Source organism: Heptranchias perlo, chromosome 6, assembly GCF_035084215.1.
Source record: "Heptranchias perlo isolate sHepPer1 chromosome 6, sHepPer1.hap1, whole genome shotgun sequence".
In the NCBI taxonomy this organism is placed as follows: Eukaryota; Metazoa; Chordata; class Chondrichthyes; order Hexanchiformes; family Hexanchidae; genus Heptranchias; species Heptranchias perlo.
The window spans coordinates 99,855,565-99,883,330 of NC_090330.1; the positions used below are offsets into that span (position 1 = coordinate 99,855,565).

At 40.3% G+C, this 27,766-nt stretch overlaps 1 protein-coding gene across 5 annotated transcripts in view; it reads right to left on the bottom strand.

Annotated features, from left to right (window-relative positions):
* Window positions 1-27,766, bottom strand: part of scel (sciellin) — an 88,027-nt gene that overhangs the window by 34,838 nt on the left and 25,423 nt on the right. For 4 of the 5 annotated variants that reach the window (XM_067986505.1, XM_067986507.1, XM_067986508.1 and 1 more), the window contains exons 5-10: window positions 27,383-27,445; window positions 21,311-21,376; window positions 19,836-19,907; window positions 13,826-13,891; window positions 1,286-1,321; window positions 328-375 (exon numbers count right to left, since the gene is read on the bottom strand). In XM_067986505.1, coding sequence (XP_067842606.1) covers window positions 328-375; window positions 1,286-1,321; window positions 13,826-13,891; window positions 19,836-19,907; window positions 21,311-21,376; window positions 27,383-27,445 — 351 coding nt within the window. The remainder of the gene's footprint in view (window positions 1-327; window positions 376-1,285; window positions 1,322-13,825; window positions 13,892-19,835; window positions 19,908-21,310; window positions 21,377-27,382; window positions 27,446-27,766) is intronic. The other variant, XM_067986506.1, reaches the window with a different exon arrangement.

Consider the following 27,766-nt stretch of genomic DNA (forward strand, 5'->3'; position numbering starts at 1 on the left):
AACACGTTCAGTTAGTCCTAGACCTTCTGAATCCCTGACCACAAAAACAAAGCTAATTCAACAAGTCATGATGAACCTTAGAACATGTGGAAGATATTTACCAGTGTGCCAGTATTTATTGGTTCAATGAGTTTTTCTAAGATATGCGAGCCAAAGAAAAGCTTATCACACAAATCTACAGTGCTGGAACTTTTGTCTATGAGTAATAGAATTAGGAAATAGGCTCCACTAATTTTACCAAAATAGATACTTATCTAATAGAATTTAAACTATCTACAATTTCAGCTGAATGAAGGGTGATGTGAAATATTACAGTCGTGGCTTTACCTCTTACTGGTCGGATTCACGGTTTTTGATTCAGATGTAATTATTGTCCTGTAACAAAAATAAAAGTTAGAGAAAATGCAATTGCAAAATTGAAAAAAAATTCGTTTTCAAAATATGCTTACCAAAGCCCTAAATCAGCAAATAATGGCCAAGGAAAGGAATAATGAAATAAAATTTCTTTATCCAGTTCAAGGGGGTATAATCTTAAAATTAGAACCAGGTCATTCAGGAGTGAAATCAGGAAGCATATAAAGGATGGTAGAAATCTGGAACTCTCTCCCCTAAAAGGATGTGGATGCTGGGTCAATTGAAACTTCCAAGACAGATCGATATATTTTTGTTAGATAAGGGTATCAAGGGATATGGAGCAAAGGTGGGTAAATGGAGTTGAGATACAGATCAGCCATGATCTAATTGAATAGCAGAACAGGCTTGAGGGGCTGAATGGCCTACTCCTGTTCCTATAAAAAGTAAATTGTGGCATTGGAGAGATTATTGTCTTGCTATTTTTAATATATCAATTGATATCTTGGTGAGAGTACCATATACTAAATCTGCAAGTTTGCAGATGAAATCAAGGTAGGAGGCAGGGCAAACAATAAAGAATAGTGCAAACAGATTCAAAAGAATTAAATAATTAGTGATGCCAATAGGTGGCAGTTGCAATTTAGGAAAATATTCAATGTGGAACAGTGAACGGCAGTGTGTGCTCATCAGGAAATGGGTCCACAAATCATGAGGTTAAACATAAGATCATGATTCAAGCAGAGATTATTGTGCCTCATCAACATGATCAGTTAAATAATTTTTTTTACTGTTGTGATCATAGTGAATGCGATTAAAGCTAAGCCATAATGACTGGTAATATTACATATCAATGAGGTTTTCAGGAAGTCAAAATTAAATGCGTCCAAAGTCTTACAACTTATGTGTAATTAGATAAAAACCAAGCACTCACATCTTTGGCGCATCATCTGTTTTGTATGAAGAGGTCCTATAATTGGTATAAAAAGAAGCAAGCCTTCAGGTAATGTTTTAAATAACAATATTATTGATTTCAATCATAAAAGTAGCATTTAAATAATCAAAATAAAATGTTAGTTGCAAAGACATTGGGGGAAAAAATTCGATAGGGGCCGTTTTGGGGCGTAGGTAGCGTGATGTGCTATTACCCCGCGCCCAATGCCCCTGCGCAGGCAGGACGCAAGTTTCGACCCACCCCAGGACTTACCTGCAATTGGCCTTCCTTTCCAGGCCTTGCACGAGGAATCAATGCAATTCGCACTTTCCACCACCAGGGGGTGCTCAATCTCTTAAAGGGAGGATATTTCTTAGAAATCTCTTAAAGGTAGCTGGCACCTGTTATTTGCTGAAAATAACAGTCTACTGTCTGCACGGAGTCTGAACGGAGATCAGACATTGCACATGTAAAACACAGATGCAGGTCCCAACTCTATGTTTATACACTGATGAATTACGTTAAAACATTGAATAAAGTTTGTGCGCTACTAAATCCCACATCCTCCAATCTGCACGCCAGACCAGACCAATCTGCCGATCTGAGTTGGTACCAGGCCTGCGAGAGTGCATGCACCAAGGTTCTCTGCTGATGCACCAGAGACCTTGGGTGCAAGAGGTGGATGGAAGGAGAGACATCCCATATCCGTGGGGTGGGGGGGCAAGTGGCCTTACAGATATATACTCAAAAAGCAGAGGGAGGCAGCGGGGTCAATGCCAGGCGCACAGCATCATGAACATGGATGCAGTGCAGGAAGAAGTTCAATGCTTTGACACGAGTGGTCAAGGTGAGTGAAGTCAACTGACAAGTGGCGTCTCCTACCAACTGCACCACTAGTTGCATCCACTGCTCCACGCACTACACCCCCACATACCAACAAACTCTTTCCATCAGTACTCAACTCTGCCAATCAAATGTTTCCTCTCACCCTTACACATTACCACTGTTTCAAGCCACCCACCCACAACTCACAGGCCACACACACTGGCAGCTATTCTACCATGACAGGCACATCACCCAGACACACGTCCCGCTTTCTTGCAGGAGAAGGTGGCACATATCAAGAGGCAGCAAGTGGCAGTGGCATTTAGCCCCTCAAGCCTGTTCCGCCATTCTTTGAGATCATGCTGGACCTGTGACCTCACTCCATATACCCGCCTTAGCCCCATATCCCTTAATACCCTTGGTTCACAGAAATCTATCAGTCTTAGATTTAACTTTCACAAGTGAGCTAGCATCAACTGCCGTCTGCAGAAGAGCGTTCCAAACGTCTCCCACCCTTTGCGTGTAGAAGCATTTCCTAACTTCACTCCTGCACATCCTGGCTCTAAATGTTAGGCTATGTCCCCTAGTACTGAAGTCTAGGAGACCTCCAAAAACAGTTACAAATGTCTCGGCAGCCAGGAGCAATAATCCAGAAACGAAACTGTAAATCCTGCATGGTCCCTTTAAATAGCGCTAGTTGGGGGGTCCTCCAGGTACTCTAAGACACGTTCAGATGGTCAGGGTTAAGACTGTGCGTTGAGCTGAGCATTAAATGCCAAAATGGTGTCTATCACTTTAAATCAGCGTTGCACACTGATTGAAGCCATTTTCTCCCTAATTTACATGATTCCAGCGTTCGTTATCTGCGCCTGCGCTAACTCCTATACCAAGATGGCGTCCGGCACACGTCACGCTGGAAACGTGTGTGCGCATCCAAGACGCCATCTTGGATGTCAGAGAGGCCGTGTAGCGCCGAAACAACGGGCGCTACACGGCCCAATTTAGTGCCCATTGTCTGTTGTTATACACAGTATAATTAAAGATATACATTCAGTTTTAAATCATACGAGATAATTTTTATCAAATTCTGCGTCCTGAATCTTGCATGTCTGTTGCTAAAATGTAGTTCAATGACATTAAATGATTTACGATTACGAGTGACAGCTATAGATCGATGAATAATCTGAGAGCTACATGTTAATTTCAATATAGGATGGTTCTTTTATTTGAATGTTTTATTCATATTGGAAATTCTTATATTTATTAACTTATCAAATAAAAAAATTTCAGTTCATGAGATAACGTTATGAGGCTGGAGGATATGAATTTGACAAATTTATTCGATTTTTTTGAGGATGTAGCTGGCAGGGTAGATAAAGGGGAACCAATGGATGGAGTATATTTGGATTTTCAAAAGGCATTCAATATGGTGCCACATAAAAGGTTGTTACACAAGGTGAGGGCTCATGGGGTTTGGGGTAATATATTAGCATGGATAGAGGATTGGTTAAAGGACAGAAAACAGAGAGTACGGATAAACGGGCCATTTTCAGGTTGGCAGGCTGTAACTAGTGGGGTGCTGCAAGGATCGGTGCTTGGGCCTCAGCTAATTACAATCTATATTAATGACTTAGATGAAGGGACTAATTGTAATGTATCCAAGTTTGCTGATGATACAAAGCTAGGTGGGAGAGTAAGCAGTGAGGAGGTCACAAAGAGTCTGCAAAGGGATACAGACATATTAAGTGTGTGGGCAAGAAGGTGGCAGATGGAGTATAATGTGGGGAAATGAGAGGTTATTCACTTTGGTAGAAAGAACAGAAAAACAGAATATTTTTGAAATTGTGAGTAACTATTAAATGTTGGTTTTCAGAGAGACTTGGGTATCCTCATACAAGAAACACAAAAAGTTAGCATGCAGGTACAGCAAGCAATTAGGAAAGCAAATGTTATGTTGGCCTTTATTGCAAGGGGCTTGGAGTACAAGAGTAAAGAAGTCTTACTACAATTGTACAAGGCTTTGGTGAGACCTCACCTGGAGTACTGTGTACAGTTTTGGTCTCCTTATCTAAGGAAGGATATACTTGCCTTAGAGGCGGTGCAACGAAGGTTCACTAGATTAATTCCTGGGATGAGAGGGTTGTCCTATGAAGAGAGGTTGAGTAGAATGGGCCTATACTCTCTGGAGTTTAGAAGAATGAGAGATGATCTCATTGAAACATATAAGATTATGAAGGGGCTTGACAGGGTAGATGCTGAGTGATTGTTTCCCCTGGCTAGAGAGTCTAGAACTAGAGGGTATAGTCGCAGGATAAGGGGTCGGCCATTCAAGACTGAGATGAGGAAGAATTTCTTCACTCAGAGGGTTGTGAATCTTTGGAATTCTCTACCCCAGAGGGCTTTGGATGCCGCATCATTGAATATATTCAAGGCAGAGATGGATAGATTTTTGGACTCTCGAGGAATCAAGGGATATGGAGATCGGGCGGGAAAGTGGAGTTGAGGTCGAAGATCAGCCATGATCTGACTGAATGGCGGAGCAGGCTTGAGGGGCCATATGGCCTACTCCTGCTCCTATTTCTTATGTTCCTATGAATTGATTGTAAAGCCGCACAGACGGAGCTATTTTGGTAAGTTCTTCCAGCGAAAGAAATAAGAAATCCTTTCAGCCATAATGAAAGCTGAAAAACAAACAATTTTACCTGCTGATGCTATGCACTAAAAAGTTTGGTTGAAAATATACCAAACTCCAAAACTAAATCATGAAAATTCATTTCTTCTGATAATGCAGAAGGCAGCACCCTCTAGTGGAATCTCAGAGTAAAAACCTTTACAGTACGGTCCAAGTAACTGTAAATGTCCCATCTTGATAATGACTGGGATTCTGACATCAGTGCATTATGGATTATGTTGAGATTAGTTCAAGGGCTAAATATAATTTATATAGAGAATTAGGGACACCTGAACTGCATATCGTCTTATATTAGCCTTTCACATCTATGACTCCTTAAAATCACTTACCAACATAACACAAATTAGATGTAAAAATAGACTGTCAATTTTAAATATGGATATGCCCTGCTGGTGTGGTGCTGGGCAGTGGAAGAATAGATGAGGGGGAAGGATACTGTTTTGCTGCTGTAGTATGGGTGTTTTATTGGTGTAATATAAAACAATCCTAGTACGATTAAAGCTTTACTGGGTCTGCGTGTGTTCAAATATTGAGTTTTAAAGTACTTACATCCTTTATTTTGATAATCTCAGTTACAAGCCATTGCTTTATGACTCACCAAACCAATATTTGTATAAATTAATCTTTTGGCTTTAACTGTAGCTACAATGTTACTATATCTCATTCTATATGTGTGTAACAAGTAAGGTCCCACTTTTTTGGCGATGTCTCTCCAAAGCCTGATTTATTTGTAGAATCAGCAACACTGCAACAATCCATCAAAATAAGTTGAGTATATCTTCTTAATACATCAAATTAGGTATAACATTTTATTCATTCTATTTCTTGTTAAGAGCATTTACTGTGTCATTCCTTTCGTTTACTTTATCTAATTTTAATGCATTTTCTATGTCTCCCACTACAGTCCGTGATACAACAACAACTTGCAATTATATAGTGTCTTTAACAAAGTGAAAAGTCCCAAGGAGCTTCACGGGAGCATTAGCTAACAAAATTTGACACCAAACCACATAAGGAGATATTAGGACAGGTATCCAAAAACTTGGTCAAAGAGAGCTTTTCAGGATTGTCTTAAAGAAGGAGAGAGAGGTTAGAGAGGCAGAGAGGTAAGTGGAGGAGAATGACTTATAGTGCCTGGCATCATGGTGGCAGTGTCAGCTGAATGCTAAGATATAATTTATGAAGAAGATACAAACTAAAAGCTGGTCTCAGTCGGACGGGAGAGCAGCCAGGGAGAGGACGTATTCAGATAAGTCTTCAGTTAATTATTTGATTGTATGGATGGGGGTGCGGGGGGCATGGGGGCATGGGTGGAGGAGGGATCGGAGTCAGTCACAGGGGGTTGTCAGGATTGTGAGTCATCATTGGAGTCCACGATCGTTGTGGGGAGGCCAGGGATTGGGAGGGCGTGGGGGGATTCCGCGATCATTGGGGGCGCGGGGCAGGGGGTCTGCGATCGTTGCGGGGGGCGGGTCGTGGATCATGGGGGGTCCACGATCATTGGCGGGGGGGTTGAGGATCATTGGGGGTCATTGCAGGTATGCTTGTTGGGCCTGGGGGAAGCACTCCTGCTCCTCCGGTCCCACAAGCTGTGCCAGAAAGGCACTTACCCGCAGTTTCGGGCCTTCTCACCTCCTTTCGTGAAGGAGAAGGCTCAGGAATCCTGGCCCCCAGGGGTTGACATTGCAAATTCTGCAAAAGTGGTGGCCCGCACTCTCCTTGAAAGGTTTTAGTCACCAACCTGCCTCCTGGGAGCGGGTTGGTCGCCTGCCCCTGGTTCCGCCCCAGTGAAAACCGGAAATGGGCGGGTTGGGGGTGGGTCTGAAAAGGTTGCGATTTTGAATGCCCCCCTGCCCCCAACTCACCCATTTTTCAATGTTAATATCATGCCCATTGTGTCCAGGCTCTATTCTCACTACCCTCCTATTTAACATCTACATGCAAACCCTCAGTGCCATAATTTGCAAGCACACAGTTAGCTTTGACGCATACATGAATGACGTCTGACTCTATCTCTCTACTACCACCATTAAATCAAAGTTGTTGCCATACTTATCTGCCTTCCACTTTGGTATGAATGAGATGAAATTTCCTTCAGCTGAACATCAGCAAAACCTCTTTGGGTTTTGCCAGCATCTATATGTTTTTGGTACCAGCTCTACCAATCTTCTCGATTATCTGTGCAAGCTGACTCAGGTGATGTGCCACTTTGGTATTCTGCTGAACCATGAGCTTACCTTCCTACCTCACCTCTGCTCAGTCAAAACTGCATTTTTCTACCTCTGATACATTGCCCGCTTGCTCTTGTACCTCTCTCCTGATGCCAAAACCTTAAACCACACTTTTATCACCTCAAGGTTCTCAAATGCTCTCCTTGTCAACTTCCTCATCTCTACAACTTCACAAACTTCAGTTAATCTGAAACTCTGCGACTTGGTTCCTCTCTCATGTAATGTCCTGCACAATCACCTACCCTGTCTTTGCCGAGCTTCACTGGTTCCCTGCCCCTCACTACCTCAAATTTAAAGTCCTTAGCATCATTTTCGAATCCTTCCATGGTCTCTCTCCACCTCGTCTCAGCCACCTTCTCCAGCTACATATTCAAGCCCACACCCCCTGCTCCTCCAACTCCAGATTACTGCTTGTCCCATTCCACTAAGGAAGCTAAATTCTTTCGTCACTAGGACCCCATTCGTTGGAACTCTCCCAATGCTACTTTGTCTTGCTATCTCTTTCCCTTCCTTCAAAATCCTTCTTAAAACGTTATTTCTTTATTTGTGCTTTCTAAGCCCCTCTTTAATCCTTTCCTATCTCCTGGTGCCATCATCCGATCCCCCTTGTCAAGCACGTCTGAAATGTTCTCCATGTGAGGGTGCTATAGAAATGCAAGTTTTTGTTCGAACCAAGCACTCACATTGTTGGTGTTTCATCCGTTTTGTTTGAATAATTCTTATAGTTGATTCAAAAAGAAACAGTTGTCCAGTTAATGATCATTATGATGCTATAAATTTCAATAATAACTTACCTAGTCAATATGATTATTATAAAAAATTGGCCAGGGATTTCCTCCGAGCTGCTCCCACTCCGCTGCTGTAACTTTGCCAGAAATGTGACAGATATCCTGTTTACTCACATAAACAGGGGTTTCCGACGCACTTCTGGCGAAGTTACGATGTTGGAGTGGGAGCTGCTGTGAGGAAATTTCCGGCCATTGTCTATTTCAATATGTCGAAAATAATATGTACATATATTTCCATACTTTGTGTCATTTATTTGTGTGTGAACAGATTCTATTTAGCATCAGGAATATCAACATTAAAAATCTATAATAAAATGTCTTAGTCTTTCAACCTGGCATATGATTAACTAAAATGTAGTTCTGTGATGTGTTTGTAAAAATTGACTGCGGTTAATGGCTGTGGTAATAAACTATTGATGTGAGAGTGGATCAGCTTCTTGAATTGCTGCACAGCCAGGTTCACTTTAAAACCTAAGGGGTAATAACTTACTGGTTATAGCATGAGCACTGAACTCAGTGTGGATTTCAGTTTGACTTTCAACTAAACCGATGTTAAAAAATAGAAAATGCTTTCTCCTGGTTTTGTGCGGACAATAGCCAAGATGTAATGATAACAGAGGATCATAACGCTTTATTATTGCTAGTTTAATGGTTATGAGTTTAATGGTTTTTCATGTATCTAATTTTAATAACTTGTTAAAAGAGGTCTGTTGAGATTCTTTATTTAATCTCTAGTCTTAGCGTTACATCATAGGTTTTCAAACAGGGGTCTATGGACTCTTAGCGACTTATGAGTTATTATGCTCTCCCCTGTTCTACGCAACAATAGCCAAGAATCAAAAGGTAGTAATTCATTCCTATTGCTAGATGAATTAACTCACTGAAGACTATTGGAAAGGAAAATGGGAGAGGTTTATAACGGGCGGCTGATCCGATATCGCCTGTTTTACACTATCGGCCAATGTCAAAATTACCCCCAATAAGTTTTATTGTTATTCAATTCACTGGGGAGGGGCAACAGCTTCTAAAAAATAATTAGAGGTCAAAAGTACAGAAAATGAGTTAAAGCTTTAAGTCGTGGTAATATGTAGCAGCCTGACTCGGTGGCTAAGTGATGTCTGAGAACTAAGGGGTTAACCTCCTCTCAGTTTTTAGCTCACTTAACATATTTACATTAAATTCCTTCAGCGTCATTATAATAGCAGAAGACAGGGCTTTAAAGTGAACATATTGACCAAGCCCCTAAAAATGGTACAGAGGAAATAAACCCACGAGTGACTGCAGCCAAATTAAGTCACCAGGTTAATACTGAATTCTATTCTTTTTTCACAAAACCATGTCATTGAGTTGTAAAAGTGACCATGATTGTAGCATAATTGTAATCTATTCTGTAACCCATTTAGTATTGCAGTGCTCAAAGCTGTCTGTTTATTTAATACTGTCCTCCATCTCTACCTCTTGGAAGTGTGTTATGCAGTGAAAGGAGACTGGTTGCTTTCAGAGGTAAATTTTTCAATTCCATTTACATAGCAGCTTTGACATAGAAAATTGTCCCAAAGTATTTGACAGAGAATATGGACGCTGAGTCAAAGAAGGAGGAATTAGGAAGGGTGAATTTTTAGGCGAATCTTAGAAGAGGCAGCAGTTTAAGGAGGGAATTCCAGATGTGTGGGACCAAGTTGGCTGAAGACATGTCCGCCAATGGTGGGGTGAATGCAGGGTGGATGTATAAGAGGCTGGAATCAGAAAAATGGAGAGTATTGAGTGGGGTTGTATAGTTGAGGGAAGTTACAGAGATAGGGAGGGGGTGAGGCCAAACAGTGATTTAAACACAAGGATGAGAATTTTAAATTTGAGGTGTTAGTAGACCGGGAGCCAACGTAGGTCAGAGAATTCAAGAGTGATGGATGAGTGTGGCTCAGTGTAGGTTAGGATATGGGCAGAGTTTTGGATGACCTGAAGTTTATGGAGGATGGGACACTGGCCAGGAAAGCATTGGAGTAATCGAGCCTGGAGGTGATAGAGGCATGAATGAGAGTTTCAATGGCAGATGGGTTGACACAGCGAGAGAGCCGGGTGATGTTATGGAGCATGTGGTAGGCGGTCTTTCTGATGGAGAAGATCTGAGGTCAGAAGCTCAGCTCAGGGTCAAATAGAATATCAAGATAGTGAACATCCTGGTTCAGCCTGAAACAGTAGCCAAGTAGAGGGTTGAAGTCACTACCAATGATATGGAGTTTGCACTGGGAGCCAAAGACAATGGCTCCTGTCTTCCCAATGTTTAGCTGCAGGAAGTTACAGCTCATCAAAGACTATGTCGGAGAAGCAGTCTGACAATACAGAGACAGCACAGGGTTCAAGAGAGGCAGTGCAGATGTAGAGGTGGGTGTCATCAGCAGACATGTGGATCTTGGTCCCTTGGCTTCAGATGAAGTTACCAAGAGGCGATATGTAGATGAGGAGGAGAAGGGTGTCAAAGATGGATCCTTGGGGGACTCTGGAGGTAATGTTGCAGGGGTGAGTAGAGAAGCCATTGCTAGAGATGCTCTAGCTATGATTGGATAGGGAAGAGTGGAACTAAGCAAGGGAAATCCCATGAAGCTGGACAATGAAGGAAAGACGTTGGAGAAGGATTATGTGCTTGACTGTGTTGAAGGCTGCAGACAGGTCAAAGAGGACAAAAAGGGATAATGCGCCATGGTCACAGTCACACAGAATGTTGTTCATGACTTTGCTTAGGGTTGTTTTAGTTGTGTGGGAGGGTCAGAACCCTGATTGGAGTGATTAAAACAGAGTTGTGAGAGAGGTGGGCAAAGATCTGGGAGATGACAACATATTCAAGGAACTTGTGAAGGAAAGGGAGCTGGGGCAGTGATTTACAAGGACAGAGGGGTTGCGGGTGGATTTTTGAGGAAGGGGGCGATAACAGTGGTTTTGAAAGGTGCATTAAGAGAGGGAACTAATTACAAAATAGGGGCCAGGAAGCAAAGGGGGGGTGGTAGCTTTTGTGGTTGTGGTATTGGACTAGTAACCCAGAGGTTGTAAGTTAAAATTCCACCAAGGAAAGTTAGCAAATTGAAGTCAATAATTCTGGTAACTTGTAGACAAGTGCCAGAAAAATGATCATGAAAGCTGCCAGATTGTTGTAAAAACCCAACTAGTTCACTAATGTCCTTTAGAGAAGGGAATCTGCCACCCCTATCTGCTCTGGAGTTTAATGGGAATGCAGTGAAGAAAGTAGAAAGTGAGTTTCACAGCTGGGATGAGCTTGGAGGAGATGGGGGGAGATGGAGGAAAAGCTAGAGAGAAAGAGGTCCAGATCTAGGATGGGAATGGGACTAAAGAGGGGTTTGACTTAATGGGCAAAGAGAAGGCGGGAAGTAGCTAAAAGAATTTGGTAAAACTCCGCCTTAAACTTCTGCTCTCAGAAGGTTGGAAGAGCTTTATGTTTCATTGCCATAGGCTGGTACAAGTCATGAATACCATAAAGTACAGTATTTGTTCTTATGGGGCTACTGCAGGGGTGTTCAACCAGGTAGAACAGCTGAATCTCACAGTTGACCGGAATGCGGGAGATCAGCGCGTTGCAAAACAGAATTGAGAGACTCGGTTCATTTTGCATCCCATTCGAACAGCAGATTGAAATGTTGATGATTGAAATGTTAGAAGATGACAAATTTGGGGAACAGAACAGAACTGAACTAAATCTCATTACTGAGTGATTATTTTCATATCTCTGCCAGCACGAATACAACCAATGTGTGCGGAATGGGGAGAATGGCGCACCTATTGTAACCAATTAACTGTGGTCACATCTCTAACTGGAATGATGGAATGTCAGAACAACAAAAGAAAGTAGTAAATCAATCTCAAAGGTTTTAAATGATTCCACCTAGGCAGAGGGCTTGTAAATTACCCTCCCACTAAGCCAGGTTGCATAAAAATGTATTGCAGGATATCCGTTCCAGGGGGGTTCTTGCACTAAAGCAGACATCCCACTTATCGGTGTCAGATTAAGTGGCTTGTACTATAATGAGTAATAATCCGAAACAGGAAAGAAAAACATAATTTGAACAAAATGTCCATCACTAACAGATTGTAGTTCACTATCTTAGATCAAGCCGCACTGCACAGGCACAATCCGACTACAGATTGATGCAGGGCTTAACGTGCTTGTTTTCCGAGCTTGGCCAAATCACTACTATTTACATAACATAGTCACCATGGGGTCCCCCAGGATCACCATATCCATGCCAAATTTAGTGTAGACACTCGGTCAATACAAATCATCCAGCATAGAACTCTGATCTCAAACAATCCACCAGCCTCAGGTAAAATTTTTACATAAAAGGTATCTCATTATTAGTTTAACTCTGTACAGGGTGTTCAATATTACACTGGGTAAATATAATATTAACATGCAAAGCTCTTATAGAAATAACAAACCCATAATCCCTCAGGAAAGGGCCCAACTTCAGGGCAACTGATTTTTTTTTTGTTACACCTCTATCAGGTTTTCCACCTGTGCTGTTCTATTATTTTGTTTAAACTGTTCTTCCAGACTTTGCTTAACCGTAACTGGCTATAATTGGAATTATCCTCTCCCTGCTGCTCCCAATAATCTCCAAACTCCTAACCCATATGTCTTATGAAATCATCACTGTTTTCTTCATCTATTCTGCTGGTCTTCGAGAAAGCCTGTAAGCCAATTTATTATTTCAAGGAATCTCTGAAACTCCAGTGAAGCTTCTCCTAAATCCTATTTATGCCCATGAGCCTATAGTATCCAATCTATCTGTTTTGGTTACTTTTACTGACTTCACACCCAGATCCATTTTGGCAAGGCAAATTTTGAATGGGACATACTATGCAATAATTATTCAATCTTCAAATTTGTTTCTACAGTACTATTTACAGACCTGGACTTGTGATATGGACCAGATGTCATAATATGCAAAACATTTGTGGATGCTCATCACCTGTTATTAGCTCATATTTATTACTGATGAGACAGCCAGCCTTGATGATGCAGAGGCTAGTTTACCTCAGAGGGTGGCACACTGGTGCTGAAAGTTGGAGCACTAATATCCAGTGCCAAAGAATGGAAAAATGCAAATTCAATGATGTGCCAGCTTGGCTTATTTGGTAGCACTCTCACATCTAAATCAGAAGGTTGTTGGTTCAAGCTTCAGTCTAGGATTTGAGCATTTGATCTAGGCTGACACTTCAGCGTAGTCCTGAGGGAGTGCTGCATTGTTGGAAGTGCTGTCTTTCGGATAAGATGTTAAACTAAGGCTCTGTCTGCCTGCTCAGGTGCCATGGTAGTTTTTCGAAGAACAGCAGAGAGTTCTCCTGGTGTCCAACATTCCTCCCTCAACCAATGTCACCAAAACAAACTAACTGGTCATTTATCTCACTGTCGCTTGTGGGGCCTTGATCTGTATCAATTGGCTGCCATATTTGCCAATAAAACAACAGTGACTATGCTTCAAAGAATTAATTCATTAGTTGTGAAGTGCAAGAGGGCATCATAAGGATGTGAAAATTGTTATATATTTCTTAGGTTCCCATCTGACCTGTGCCAAGCAGAGAGACGCCCACCAGGGGCTGCAGCATCTCCCAGTAGGGGAAAGGAAAATAAGTCAATGAGTCCGGCCTGGTGGTACAGCATTCCTTCCATATGCCAGCTAAAACGGACGTTGGCAAAGTTCAGGGAACAGGCCATTGAAATCAATGGAAATGAAAATCAGGTGTTTTTTTTATAATGAGCCTCGATCTGCAATACTGGCTTCATGCTTCAGCCGCAAGTTATAAATTTACCCCACTGTATCGCACAGGCCGCTAAATAATTATCCAGCCGTTAACTCCATTGATTAACATTTGTTCCAAAGCCCAAAGTATTATATTTGTTATCATTAGAAATAATAAATGACGTGATATAAAAGTAAGCCCTACTTTTTTAGGGGGAAATATGTTCCACGCTACAGTGGAACTTCCATCATACCTGTTTTTTCTGTCCGAAGTTGAAAACTTGCTTGTCGGGCTGGTGATGTTAGTGCTACCAGTATCTCTGAGTAAATAAAGAAAAAAGTTACAAAAAGACTGGGATAACATGAGAGTAAAGCAGTATTCTTTTAGTGCTACATGCATGACAGTTTTCAGCAAAGTTCAGAAATACTCGCAAAGCACAATTCTAAGATGTAAAATTTAGAAGGCATCTTGATTAGAAAGGCATCGCAATTGATTGAGTGTAGTCGATTTTTCTTAGAATCATTTGTACTGGAAAAATCTGGGCTCTACAGAATTGAAAGAAGGCATCTGAGAAATATATAACTAGTAAATGGTAATAACTAGTAAATTTAGGACTGATAACAGGAAGTTCTTCTTCAGGCAAACAGTGATCAATGCGTTGGAATGGACTGCTGGATAGATCAAAAATCCTAGGTTTATTTAAGAACCAAATGGATGCAGCAATGGTGGGGGAAAAGTTAGGGGCATTCTGGATGGGTGAATTATGATGGACCAAATTGCCCTATTCCTCCTTAATTATATTACTATCTGGGCTTGCAATAAGTCGTGTAGCGTTTTCCGGGTGCAGTGACCTTGTACTTATAAGGGTGAACTTTGAGATTCTATTCCTGGCATGGAATTTTGTTCAGTGGGAGTGTGGATCCGAGATCATAGAACTCAATTCATGGCGCTCCAGATTTTCCAGTCTTTTGAATGAATGATCACAAATTGGGAAAACTGAACTCTGCCCCTAATTTTCTGTTCGTGTGAGACTCTGTGCCAAAAGTGGAGTCATGGAAAATGGTATTCTTGATGTAAGGCTAAGATCTGGGAGCAGTCAGGATTCTGAGTGCTGAGGTTCGAGAAGGGGAATGTAACATTTTTCTTGCATTTTAGTGCTATTAAATGCAACGATTTAGTACACTTTAAAAAAGAGCTAATGTTTATATATATTTGAAATTGTACTCTTAAAATCTGAATGAAACATTTGCAGATGTGGCTATCAGGCATAAATTTTTCATTTAGGACCATCCTGGTTAAACTTGAAGGTTGAAAAGGTTGCTTGCTGTAAACCCAGTTCTGTAACAAAATAATTTCTTTCTAAACCTATAAATTTATCAAGTGCAACACTATAACAACTCCAAATGTTTACCTTTATGTAAAAAGTGGCACTGAGACTTCGAATGAGAACCACTGGAAAGAATTATATGAAGGCTGAGTATGGGAACATATGCTCAAGGATTTAGGGTTTGGTGCTTATCATGATTGGGTTGTAGAGAGATAAATAGATGTTTCTGAAGCTTCCCACCTCCAACTGTTGGAACTATAACTCAATGGAATATGATATGTGTCCATGATGTGGTCAGGAGAATGGTGGCAATGCATTCATGCATCTTATGGTGAGTTGAGGTCCTGATACCTGTTGTCTACCTGGCAAAGGCTCAAACCCACACTGATTGATAGTCTAATGATCACCTAGTTACCATTCTCCTTACAGGAGCTAAGTGGGTGCCCTTGGAGCACAAGTAGCTCCAAAATAACACACCTGGAAGTTTGGAACCAAGTCAACACTCTGGCAGATTTGGTAATCCAATACATGAACCAGGGAGGTCCACAATACTCCAGGCAATGTTGATAATTGACCATCCAGCCTGGCTCATTAATGGTACTTGAAAGGGTAGACCTGCTTCTGGGAGCTGGGATTCTTCACAGTCTGCTCCAGGTCACTCTGGAAGCCAATGCTGCAGTTTGTAAGGGGGTCTTGGCTGGACAAGCAGCAGGAAATGTGCCCATATTCTGTGCTGGTAGGTTGCATGGTTTTATCTGTATAAATGCCAACAGTACCCCTGCACACACATGAGAGTATCTAAGCCTTGACTCTGGCAATCTGTGTCTAATATCTTTGGACTTAGGTAAGATGAGGGTGTCCCTATGGTGAACGTGTATAGTCTACATAGATTAAATAGAAACTCTACCATTGTAGATTTCTCAGTTGTGTGGTGTTGAGTTTCCATGTGTGTCAAGACACTCGGCTGACCAAATAAAAGTGGGGCTGGAATTGAAGCTTTGCTATAGCCACTGACTAAAAAATTCACAGTGCATGTCCAGATCCGAGAGTGTACTTTCTGTGAACTGCTTTATTGTGAGTCTGCATTAACTTCTATTGTCCTTCTAATTAACCTTTTGACTTTGTTGACCCACACAAAATGGTAGCAAGCTTAGCTGCTGTACATGCATTGACCTAATGGAGATCTTTACGATTATGAAGGGGTTTGATAGGGTAGACAGAGAAAATGTTTCCACTTGTGAGGGAGTCCAAAACTAGGGACCATAAATGTAAGATAGTCACTAATAAATCCAGTAGGGATTCTTTACCCAGAGAGTGGTTAGAATGTAGAACTTGCTAACACATGGAGTGATTGAGGCAAATAGCATAGATGAGGGAGAAAGGAATAGAAGAATATGTTGATAGGATGAGATGAAGAGGGTTGGGAGGAGGCGCATGTGGAGCATAAACACCAGCATAGAACAGTTGGGCCGAACGGCCTAATTCTGTGCTGTAAAATTCTATGTAATTATGAGGTCAAGTGGGACATATTTCGTTGTTATATCCAAACCACCCTAACAATTTGTATTTAAGAATATAAAAGTTAATTCTTTAATGAGGTCAAGAGGAGAAAAAAAGTGAAAAAGGAAGACTTCTACATCATAAAACATTGCTTTTAAAACAATAATTTTAAAATGTTCCCAAATTGGTGGCAAACGACTATCAATGTCTACAGAACTTAATTAGCCATGTTCTCTACTAAAAGGAAAATGGATTGATACAATGACATGTACAGATCCTATTTTCTAAAAGAATTTTCAACTTAAGACTTTAGTTAAGCCTTCACTTATATTTGCTTTGTTAAATAAAATATAAATTATTGATACAGCTACAGGTATTTACATGACATTGCAAGATCTGAAAGTCTGTGTCGATGTACTAGAAATTTTAACATTGCAAGTATATTCTCCTTATTGTCTCACTTCCAAATGTCAAACAAGTAGTCAAAATTAGTCAACATTTGCTAATTGTTAACAAGTTCTTTGACTTAGGATGTTCACATGATATCAATGCTTAAACTTCCTTGAGGGGTAACCACAGTTTAACAAATTTGTTTCTGCTTGATATCATCGATACGAAGAACACTGTCCCTATGGGAGATGTGTTAGGCAACAAAATCATAATTTCATCAATAAATCTGCCTAGTTCCTCAGAATATTTCAAAATGTTCACCATAACTTACTACTTCCATAAGGACATAATCTTATAGTTCCACTGAAAGTGGTTACAAATGAAGCCACAGGTGCCAAGTCAATTGAGGGGTTTAAAAGAGAGATTTTTACTTGGAAAGTCATGGTATTAATGGATATGGAGAAAAAGCAGGAGCACGGGATTAGAAGATAAAACTCCCATCGCTAACAAAAATGGCAGATCATGCTCAAGGGCCGAATGGCCTACTGCTGTTCCTTTGATCCTACGTACTTCAACAAGCACATAAACACAATTCATCAGTCAATGTCATGTAAATCCCTGTTAGAAAGAAAGCAATTTGGTAGCAGGCTCAAAGGGTACAAATTTGGTCAAATCAACAAGCAAATGTCACTTGAAAGCATTATCTTAAACTTCAAATAAGCTTTTAAAAAAAAAGTAAATTCTCATTTACAATCAGTGATCCAATTACTCTGATTCATACAACTGGTGTTTGTGTTGAAAAATTCTCTGGCCTCCAATGTGGTATGAAATTTATCACAATTTGTGATAACACTAAGATTGAGGCTCCAAAAATTCCATGGGGGTATTTAAATGTTGACATAGTTTCTGCCTCAACCACTAACCCTGAAAGTGAATTTCACAGCCTCACAACTCACTGTGTGAAGAAGTTCCTTCTGCCCTCACTTCCAAATCTTTTACATATAATCTTGTAACTTTGGCCCCTCAACTGCTGGAAACAGTCTGCATCTATCTACGCCGTCCCATCCTTCCATAATTTTAAACACTTCTGTTATATCACTCTGTAGTCTGCACTGTACTAATGATAAAGAACTCAATTTTGTTAAGTCTTTTTGGTATTTGCATTTCCTCATAGTAGGCAGTATTTCAGGTAGCCATGGGGATTCATGCAATATTGCTCAAGGTGCCAAATGAGCCTACATTAATCAGGTCACTGACATACTTTTTAACGAGAGCTGGGAAATTCATCCAGTTTGGCACAACAAGGAACAGCAGGATAGGGTCATGCAATTTTATCATGTTGCTGGGTTTCCAAAAGTGCAGGGTGCAATAGATGGCACCCACACACCACTGCAAGATCCTACTGTCAATCATTAAAGGGCCAGTCTCGGCTCAGCGGTAGCACTCTCGTTTCTGAGTCAGGACATTATAGGTTGAAGCCCCACTCCAGTGTCTTGAGCACGTAATCTAGACTGACATTTCAATGCAGTGCTGAGGGAGTGCTGCACTGGATTAGATGTTAAACCGAGGCCCCATCTGCTCTCTCAGGTGGATGTGAACAATGAAGATATGAAGATCTGGAGCTAAAATCATCTGGCTAGACAGCTTTGCCTGGAAAAGCGATGGCCTCCCTCAACTTTTATGCCACTGGCTCATTTCAGGAAGTCACAGTGGATCCGTGCTATTGCTGCTCATTTTAATTTAATGAGTTCCCAATAGCATTGTCGATCCCACGGCAACTACATTGTACCAATTGCAGCTGGAAACCTAGCAGAAATGGATCCCACCCCAGAATCCATTCACAAATTTAATGCAGATTTAACAACAGAAACCCACCAACAATGGCAAGTAATATAATGGGTTGGAGCTTTTGTCTTCAGTACACTTGGCAACTTAATGTGCTAGTGAACAAAGTGAGAGTGGAGCACCTCCTGCAGGCCACCAACATCATTGCACTATTGCCAACTTCTAGTCGCTCACACTCTGTTTTCACACTTAAAAGATATACCATCCCAACTAAAAATGGCATGGAAAGACATGAATTCACAATTACAGAAAATTGTGTTCAGCTTTACATTGTTCGGCACTGGTGTTTGAAGCATGTGGACCCAAGGTTCCAAAATGAGCTCTGAGAACCTAACATCAAATGTGGTCATACCTCATACATTGTCAATGATGCATCCAGCTCCCTTATTGCTTTGATGGGTAAAGGAACTGCCTAGTGTGCTACTGAATTGGTGCAGGAGCTCCAAAATGATGTAGATATGCCTCAATGAACCTGAGCTCAGTGACAAATTCAACAAGAATTTATTTAAGAAAGAAAGACTTGCCTTTATATAGCGTCTTTCACAACCTCAGGGTATCCCAAAGCACTTTACAGCCAATGAAGTACTTTTGCAGTATAGTCACTGTTGTAATGTAGGAAATGCAGCAACCAATTTGAGCACAGCAAGATCCCACAAACATGTGAAAATGACCAAATAATCTGATTTAGGTGTTGGTTGAGGGATAAATATTAGCCAGGACACTGGGGAGAACTCCCTTGTTGTTCTTCAAAATAGTGCCATGGGATCTTTTACGTCCACCTGAGAGCGCAGACGGGACCTCTGTTTAATGTCTCATCCAAAAGACGGCATCTCAAACAGTGCAGCACTCCCTCAGTACTGGAGCGTCAGTCTAGATTTTGTGCTCAAGTCTCTGGAAACACCTTAAAAATATACCTTTCAAAAAGCACCAGTTGTATAAATTATGTTTGTTAAGAATGGGAATAGCATGCCGTTTATTATCCATTGATGCAGGTGTACATGATTCATGTGCAACTGTTAGATTCTGTATTATCAGGCCTGCCTCACTCATGTAATGAACAGCATGTTTCCATCATTCCCACCAAGTAGCCACTATTTAGAAATGATTCACGATGTTGGGACAATTTCTTGCATTCAATCTTGTGCAAGAGCCGCACTGCAGCTCAGGTGGAGCTGGCCGGTATCACAGCTGACATTTCTACCTGTTCAGGAATTCTTCAGATCTGAATCGGTGAAGCACAACTTTATTTTGGAGGTCATGAGCTGGTTCTGAGCTGCTAACAAAAAGAACAGTTCTATACCTGAAACATACAGAGCTAAACAAATTTACTGAAAGATTCTGATCTCATGTAGCACAACCATAGCATAGGGGTTAAAATTACATGAGTCTTTTCTTTGTTCCACCACTGTAAAAAAATCCTGCCTTCTGCATAATGCAAAACTATATTAACAGTTATCGAAAACCGGGAATTAGCAAAACTTCTCTCGTACAATTATGTTACCGGGTTGCCTTCACTGGTTAGAATGCATGAGAGACAGCCCTGTAAAATAAGTAACTCAGCATGTTATAAGAATCACGAAAGCCTTCCTCAAAAAGGGTTTTCACTGGGTGTTGGTGCTGTTACCTTGGTTGGATCTGCCATCTTGGTTTTTAGCTTGCCTGTACAACAACAACAACTTGCATTTATATAGCGCCGTTAATGTAGGAAAACAACCCAAGGCGCTTCACGGAAAAGTAATCAGACAAAAAAAAATCGACCCCAAGCCAAAGAGGATATTAGAAAGGGTGACTAAAAGCTTGGTGAAAGAGACGGAGGGTCTTAAAGGAGGAGAGGGAGGTGGACCGATGGAGAGATGTAGGGAGGGAATAATTTCATTCATTTGATCATGTGGAGAAGCCTACTGCACCTCAGGTGGAGGTTGCCAGCATCACAATCGACATTTATTCCTGGCTGATACAGTCCTTCTCACAGCAATGGGGAAGATCTCAGCCAGACTGACAAAGTCACTAACGGCATGTGCATCCTTTCTATATACACAGTTGTTCTGTTGTTGCTACATCCACCCTTCAGTTTAAACAGCGTGGATTCATCAGCACAAGAACCAGTACAGTTACAGAACTGCTATCTAAAAGCAGTGTTATTTTCCCTGAACACCCATTTCTGATGTGTGAGGTTAGGAATTTCAATTGGAAAATTTTCAAGTATGAACATTAAGATTTTTGTACTGTTAACCCATTTATGTGATGTCCCCACAATGCTTCTGCACAGCTTCATACTAAATCTACACTGACTATACTTAATATAAATTTTAATTTTTTTGTTTTGTTTTTAGAACAATAATTTATGTTGTCAAAATAGAACAAAAGTCTAAGAGTGATGGTATATAGAAATGAAACCAGTCATACCTCCCAACGCTTATCAATAGTTTTGCAGCTGATTGTTTATTTTCCTATAAACCACAGAACCTAACTTTTACCTCTATATAATGCACATGTGGCACTGACCATAACTCACTTGCAACCTTTCGTTCATGAACTATTGGGTCAGCCCAATATTGTAGGATATAACTCACGTCCCATGGGGCTTCGTAATGTATCCTCCATTTATCTGTACCCAGTAGTTATTATTACAGTTGCTGATGGGATAGGATGCTTTAAAAAGTTCTCAACTCTCACCTTGTAGGTCTATCCAAAGTTGAAGCCCGTTGTGTCTTGTTGGTATCAGCAGTACCGCTCGTATCCCTGTGTAAAAAAAGACATAAAACGATCAGGGTTAAAAAAGAGATTCTACTGTTAGTATATTTTCATATTAACTCATCAGTTGGTTTCCTTTGCAGCCTGCAGTAAAGGAGCTAAGAAAGCAAAAATCCAAAGTGCTGAAACCTCGTAAAATTGGAAATGCATAGCAGATCAGACAGGTTATCATTTTAGGTGTAAACCTTCATTGCCTATATTTCTCCTTCGTATGTTGAGTCTGCTACTGTGCATTTCAAGCATTTTCTGATTTTATTTCAGATTTTCAGCATTTTGCATTTATCTCTACAATCTTAACCTTGACCATAAAGATTTAAAAAGTGCCTTCACTGTTTTCACTTCGTTATATACATTAATTCTACAATCTATATTTTTTGAGGGTGGTTTTTTTGGTCTACAATATAATCGGGCCCCAAAATCTGCAGGTCTTTGATTCTGATGCAAGTGCTTGGATCAGCTCACTGGTGATCTCTGTTTCTGACCCGACCAGAATATGTGGGGTCCAGAAAAAGCCACCTCAGTTGAATGTTGTCGGCGAGCACTGCACCACTAGGAGGCACAGCTCAGGTGCCAGCCAGTCAAGGGAGGTCAGGAATCTGAGAGGAAGGATGAATATTCCGGGGGGGGGGGGGGGGGGTGGTCCCAGAAACATCCAGAACGTGGCTCATTGGCCCTATTTGTTAAGGGTTAAGAAAGGAAAACATTCTGCCAAATCTTCAGGGTCCCAGACCGTATCCAAGGCCAGGACTCCAAGGTAAGCCCCAGTTCCACTGGTATATCTGCTTTCACGGGCATACCAGTCTGCCAACGGATTGCCAGGCTGGAATGAGGAAAATCCAGCCTGAGAGTCCCGCTCTCCCAGTCGTGCCCCATTTGGTACGGGTGTCCTTGTTTGGGACAGCCAAAGGGTCTGTCCCCAACAAGGCCCCACAGAAACTGGCAGGGAAGTCCAGGGGATCTAACATATTTGGGTCCAACCTAATTTCTGAACCTTCCAGCACATTCCTGCTGGAATTACATCTGCTTACCAGAATGGCCGCAGATTTTCAGCCCCTCTATTCTTTAACTGTTTAACTACAGTCACCTACAGGGACCAGTGGAAAACTAAATGCTTCAGTTCGAATGGTGTTATAATGACTAAATAGTTTAAGTACGATGGGAGTTTTTGGTTTTAGGATACTGAGGCAAATATTTATACAGGTTCTATAACTTAAGAAAAAAATAAAGTTCCTTTACTTCAAATGTAGTCATCTCCAAATATTCCAAAGTGGGCCATGATAGATACAGTTACCGAAACATTTTGGTTACCTGAGCCCTATTCTAACAAGAATAAAAACAGATCGATCCATTGGCATTAACGATGAAGTAGTGTAATCCAAAGATTTCATGTTACAAATTTTGCACAATTTTGTATTTAGTCCTCATTTAATTCATTTAAAAAGCATTAATTACTCATTAAATGTACTTTGAATATAAGGAAATTGTTCAAACCAAGACAAATTAACAAGCAAGCATCATTTGAAAGCATGGCTAGATCACTTCTAATAAGTGTTTAGAAAGAAGTCAATTCTGATCTATAAGCAATCATCTGATGAAATTAAGCTGATTCAAAGAGATTGGGAAAGCCAGAATCATGTCACGAATTCATGAGCGTCACTGCCGCTTCAAGTGGAGGTTGGTGGTATTACAGCCAGATACTACCAGCATTTCTACCTGTACAGGAACTCTTCAGATCTGAATCGGTTGATTACAACTTTCTTACGGTTGCCATTAAATAACCAGTTGCTGCTGATAAAGAGAACAGTTCTACCTTAAAATGCATGTTTTTAAAAAAAGATCCCTGGTCACATTTGGTGGAAAGAAACTGGACTTTTGATAAAACAACAGTAGCACCACACTTAAAAATATTTTATCCTTTTTTGTAGTGGTTCCACTGAAAGTATCTCTAAAGCCTAAATTTTTAAAAAATCTCAACATTGCTTATATGATAGTAATTTCAGTGTATTCAATTATTGGGAAGGAGCTCTTCTGATGGCTCCATTGATAAAAGCACTGATCAGTGTGAAAATGAGCCAAACAGGCCAGGAATAGGAAGGTTCTCAGGTTTGATCCCTCTGCACACTAAATTCACTGATGTCAAGCAGGGTGGTTGTACATACATTACAATTAGTTTTAGCGCCTGAGATAGGGAGGGAGCAGTTAAAGCCTCATTCACAATGGTAATCATTACTCATAATTGTAGTTTAACCCCAGTGATCCCAGTCACAGAAATGTAGTGTGAATGGAGTTGAACTCTCTGCATTTCAATTAACTTCATATTGGAAAGGAGAAATATTTTTTAAAAACAGATTACAGTTAAATGAGTATTGAGCACTGAATATTCTTCAGTATACTCTCCAGCTATTTAATATTTTCCAATAATTTCCCATTCCAATATTTTTCCTGGAACTTGAGCTTTGATCATTATTATGCTGGACTACATAATGCACAATTCTGCAAAACAATTTGTTTATATCAAAATGTATGCCTAACCGAGCCTTTACACAAAATCATTGGTTGCCATTAACTGAAGCTATAGAGCCACATGGCTTTGTTCAAGCATTCTATATATTTGGGTAATTCTTCACTACTGCCTCCTTACAACTAGATTTTTGGTATGAAAGAAGAATTCAACCCAGTTTTAAGAGGTTATACTTTATAATAGTTTATTTACAACAAAACACTTCTCTGTCTTCTCAATGGCATGCAGCTATTATGAAGAAATATTGCTTACTATTTGCTGACCTTTTCTGGACAGTTTAGTACAAAGATGCAATACTTTACAGTGAAATATTATCACCTCAGTCCAATTTTTAAAAAACTAATTGGTCATTTTTTGTCCCAATTTAAGTTGGTCCCTGATCTTCAATTTGCTTGGATTCATTGCTTTTTGATGTCAAGAGGATGGATGGTATTCTGCTTCTGGACATCCATCAATGTCTTCTTTAGCCAGCTATCAGGACCTAGGAGGTACTGCCCAAGCTGGACTACCCTATCTAACTTTTCCTCTTTTCCATTCCTCCCTCCGCCTTCCCCAAGCAAGAGGGAGATGCTATAGCCTCAGATGGATGTCTACTCACAACTCACCCGGCACAGCTCTGAGCAGGAACAAGGCGTTCTGACAAAATTCAATCTATGTCCTACCACATAGGCACTTTTACTACAATGTTCAACACCAGCACGCCCCTGCCCACTCAACCCCATGTCAACCCCAACCATTTTTCCTAAGAAAACTGTTGCTACTTACCAGATTGTGCATATATACAGGGAACAGTATATATCGAACAGAATTCAACTTAAACATATATTACTTTGAAGATAAAAGAGAAATACTGTTACCTGCAATAGCCCATGATGGATAACTGAAACAATTTCTCTGCTTACTTCAGATATTTACATATATATATATATATATATATAATAATGGATTTGGCTAGGTTTAGTATTTAGGGTCTGTCATCGATTTGGTAGGAACTCAAACACTATTGATTGGTAAATGGAGAATAATTTATTTATACATTTGAAAATAAACTATTCAGTTATGAGATTTCAAAACATATAATTAAGTACAAATAAAATCTGCATATACACTGGGGGGGAAATCAGACGCAAAACAGGGGCAAAAAGCACCAATTTTGCAGTGCTTTGTCCCGTGACTGAACGATGTCTGAAGTACATCCAATGTCATATTAACTCAGGTGATATTTAGGCATCTCTGGTAGCCATCTGAAACAGGCATTAGGCCCCTGGCATACGCTGATGAGGGGATAAACGGCTGTTTCACAAGTCTGCTCTGAAATTCGGCAAAACTGAGCAGAGCATGCGCCGAGCAAACTCCATTCCATTTTTCTGGTTCTTCTGTGACCGAACCAGCGGTTCTTAAAAGGTCTCCTGGCTTCTGGCGCATTCTCCGAACACGTCACCTATCTTGTGCCTGAAAACGGGCCATAACCAATTTCTCCCCCACTATCCCTTAAAATAATTTTATACACCATGCAGATAAGCAGCTAGACAGATTTATTTAACAGATTCAGTAGATTAGAAACTAACTGAAATATAAATAAGCAACAGTCACCGTGAGATTTTCCTTGGATTCAGAAACGATTGTTACTTTCTTTCCCTCCTCTACAAGGTAAGAAACCACATAACTATCTTTTAAAGTGACTATGACCTGCATTGCTACTGGAACCCCTTATTTAATGAGAAGTTTGCAACAGTTTGGCCTTGATTAAAATGGAAAAAAATTACAAGGTTCATCAAAAGCAAAAAAAAATATTAAGTGTAAGATAGCTTTATCACATCTTATATGCTGCAAATTGCATTTTACAAATATGAATCTACAGTTTTTGATGGAAATAACCTATGATGTGATATCTTCCTCAACAGCAATTGTGCCATCTTTTACAGCTCAGGCTGGGTATGCCACTATCGGAGCTTCAGAAAACTTCTAAACTTGATAACAATTCCCTTTTAAATTCCCCTCAGAAAGTTAGAAAAGTCACCTGTTCAACATATTATTACCAGCTATGTGTCTTCCTTATTTTGTCTAACCTGTTGTTCCAGACTTTGCTTTAATATAACTGGTTGCCATTGAAACCACCCTCTGCTCGCCACTCCCAGTAAATCTCCAAATCCCATATTTTCTAATGAAACCAACATAGCATTCCTCAAAGGCCCTGTTTGTCTTCCTTCTTATATACTAAGATAAATTCTTATTTGAAACACCCTTAGGTATTCTACAAAACTTTCTCTTAATCATGGAGACACTCAGGCCAGGCAGCATCTGTGGGGAGAACAGACAAGTTAACATTTCCTCAAAACAGCAAATAGGACAGTTTTTTTTTTACATGGTTTAACCAATGTATTTCACAGAATTCAGCGAAGCAACAGTTTTGAGGAAGTGTCCACACCCGAAACATTAACTTATCCATTCTCGCCACAGATGCTGCCTAACCTTTCCTGTGAAACCTGTTTAGGTTGGTTAGTAATTCAATTCACCTGGTCCATCCTGATTACTTTTCCCGACTCCCAGATCTATTTTTGCACAACTGAATTTCAAATTGGACATGTTATGCAATAAATAATTATTGACAAGTGATTGCATCTACCAAGTTGTTTCTACAGTGCTGTTTGTAGACCTGGACTTGAGATCACTGTATAGTTGGTATAGATCAGGGGTCATAGTATGTAAAATTTTCCCTAGTGTTAATGTAGCAAAATTGCAGAATTATTTTTCTTGCTCCTCCCTACCACTTACTGAAATTGGTACTTTGGTGCTGATGACTCATGTCTACTGGGAATTGAATTATCCAAACTTTCAGTGCAAAGGGAGAACTTTTTATTCCATCTCACTGGACTAGTCAAAGACCCACAAATGAAAGGATAATGGTAAAACATAATTTTTGTTGCTTACGTCATGGTAGGTGTCAGAACAAATATCCAACTTTGTTAAAACATGACTGGACATCAGTACTATAACTCACATCGGGGACAATTTCCTGTGGGCTGCGTGCAGCAAAATCCATAAACATGACCTTTATAAACATGTTAATGTAGCAAAATTGCCAGATTAATTTTCTTCATTTCTTACGTTTTTCCCCTTAAACCAACTACTCTGCATCACTCTTCTCCTTATATAAGAATAATAAGATATTCTAAGCCACAGATTTCTCATTATGTTAGTATTAATGTTGTTCTACATTTGCCCAGCAAGAGTCATGGTTCCAGCAGGGAAGGTTGAATTCATTCCATTTATCAATGTGGGAATTTTGGAACTCCATCTGGAAATCTTTGAAACTCACTCAGCTCGGGCAAGTGAGTTCATGAGACAATAACCCTGCCTATCAAACTAAATTCTTTGTTGCTAGTCATTTGAACTGACGAACCACCCTAATATAATTTTTTTTCAAATACACCAAAATGTATTATATGGTACTACTTCCAATAAAGTCACACCTTTTTCTTCCATCTATGGTGTCGGATTTTGTTGGCTTCAGCTTGTTAGTCCCACTCGGATCGCTGTGTAAACAAGGTAAAAAGGTAGGCTCAGAAAATGTCAAGGGAAACAGGTTTTTTTCACATGATTTAGCCAATGTATTTCACATCATTCAGCAAAGCATTAAAATAGTTCGCTGAAAAAGAAATCAGAATTTTAAAATGCTTAATCAGACTGATGATTTAAGAGACACAGCTATTCAGTTTGATGTCACAATGGGATCAGCATGTTTAATTAGGGGCACCGTGGATGGAACTTTTGTAAAATTGTATGTTATTGGGGCATGCTATTAAACCAAAAATAAAAAGAATGAAAGTTAGTTTCATTAAATGAACTTTTCCTTC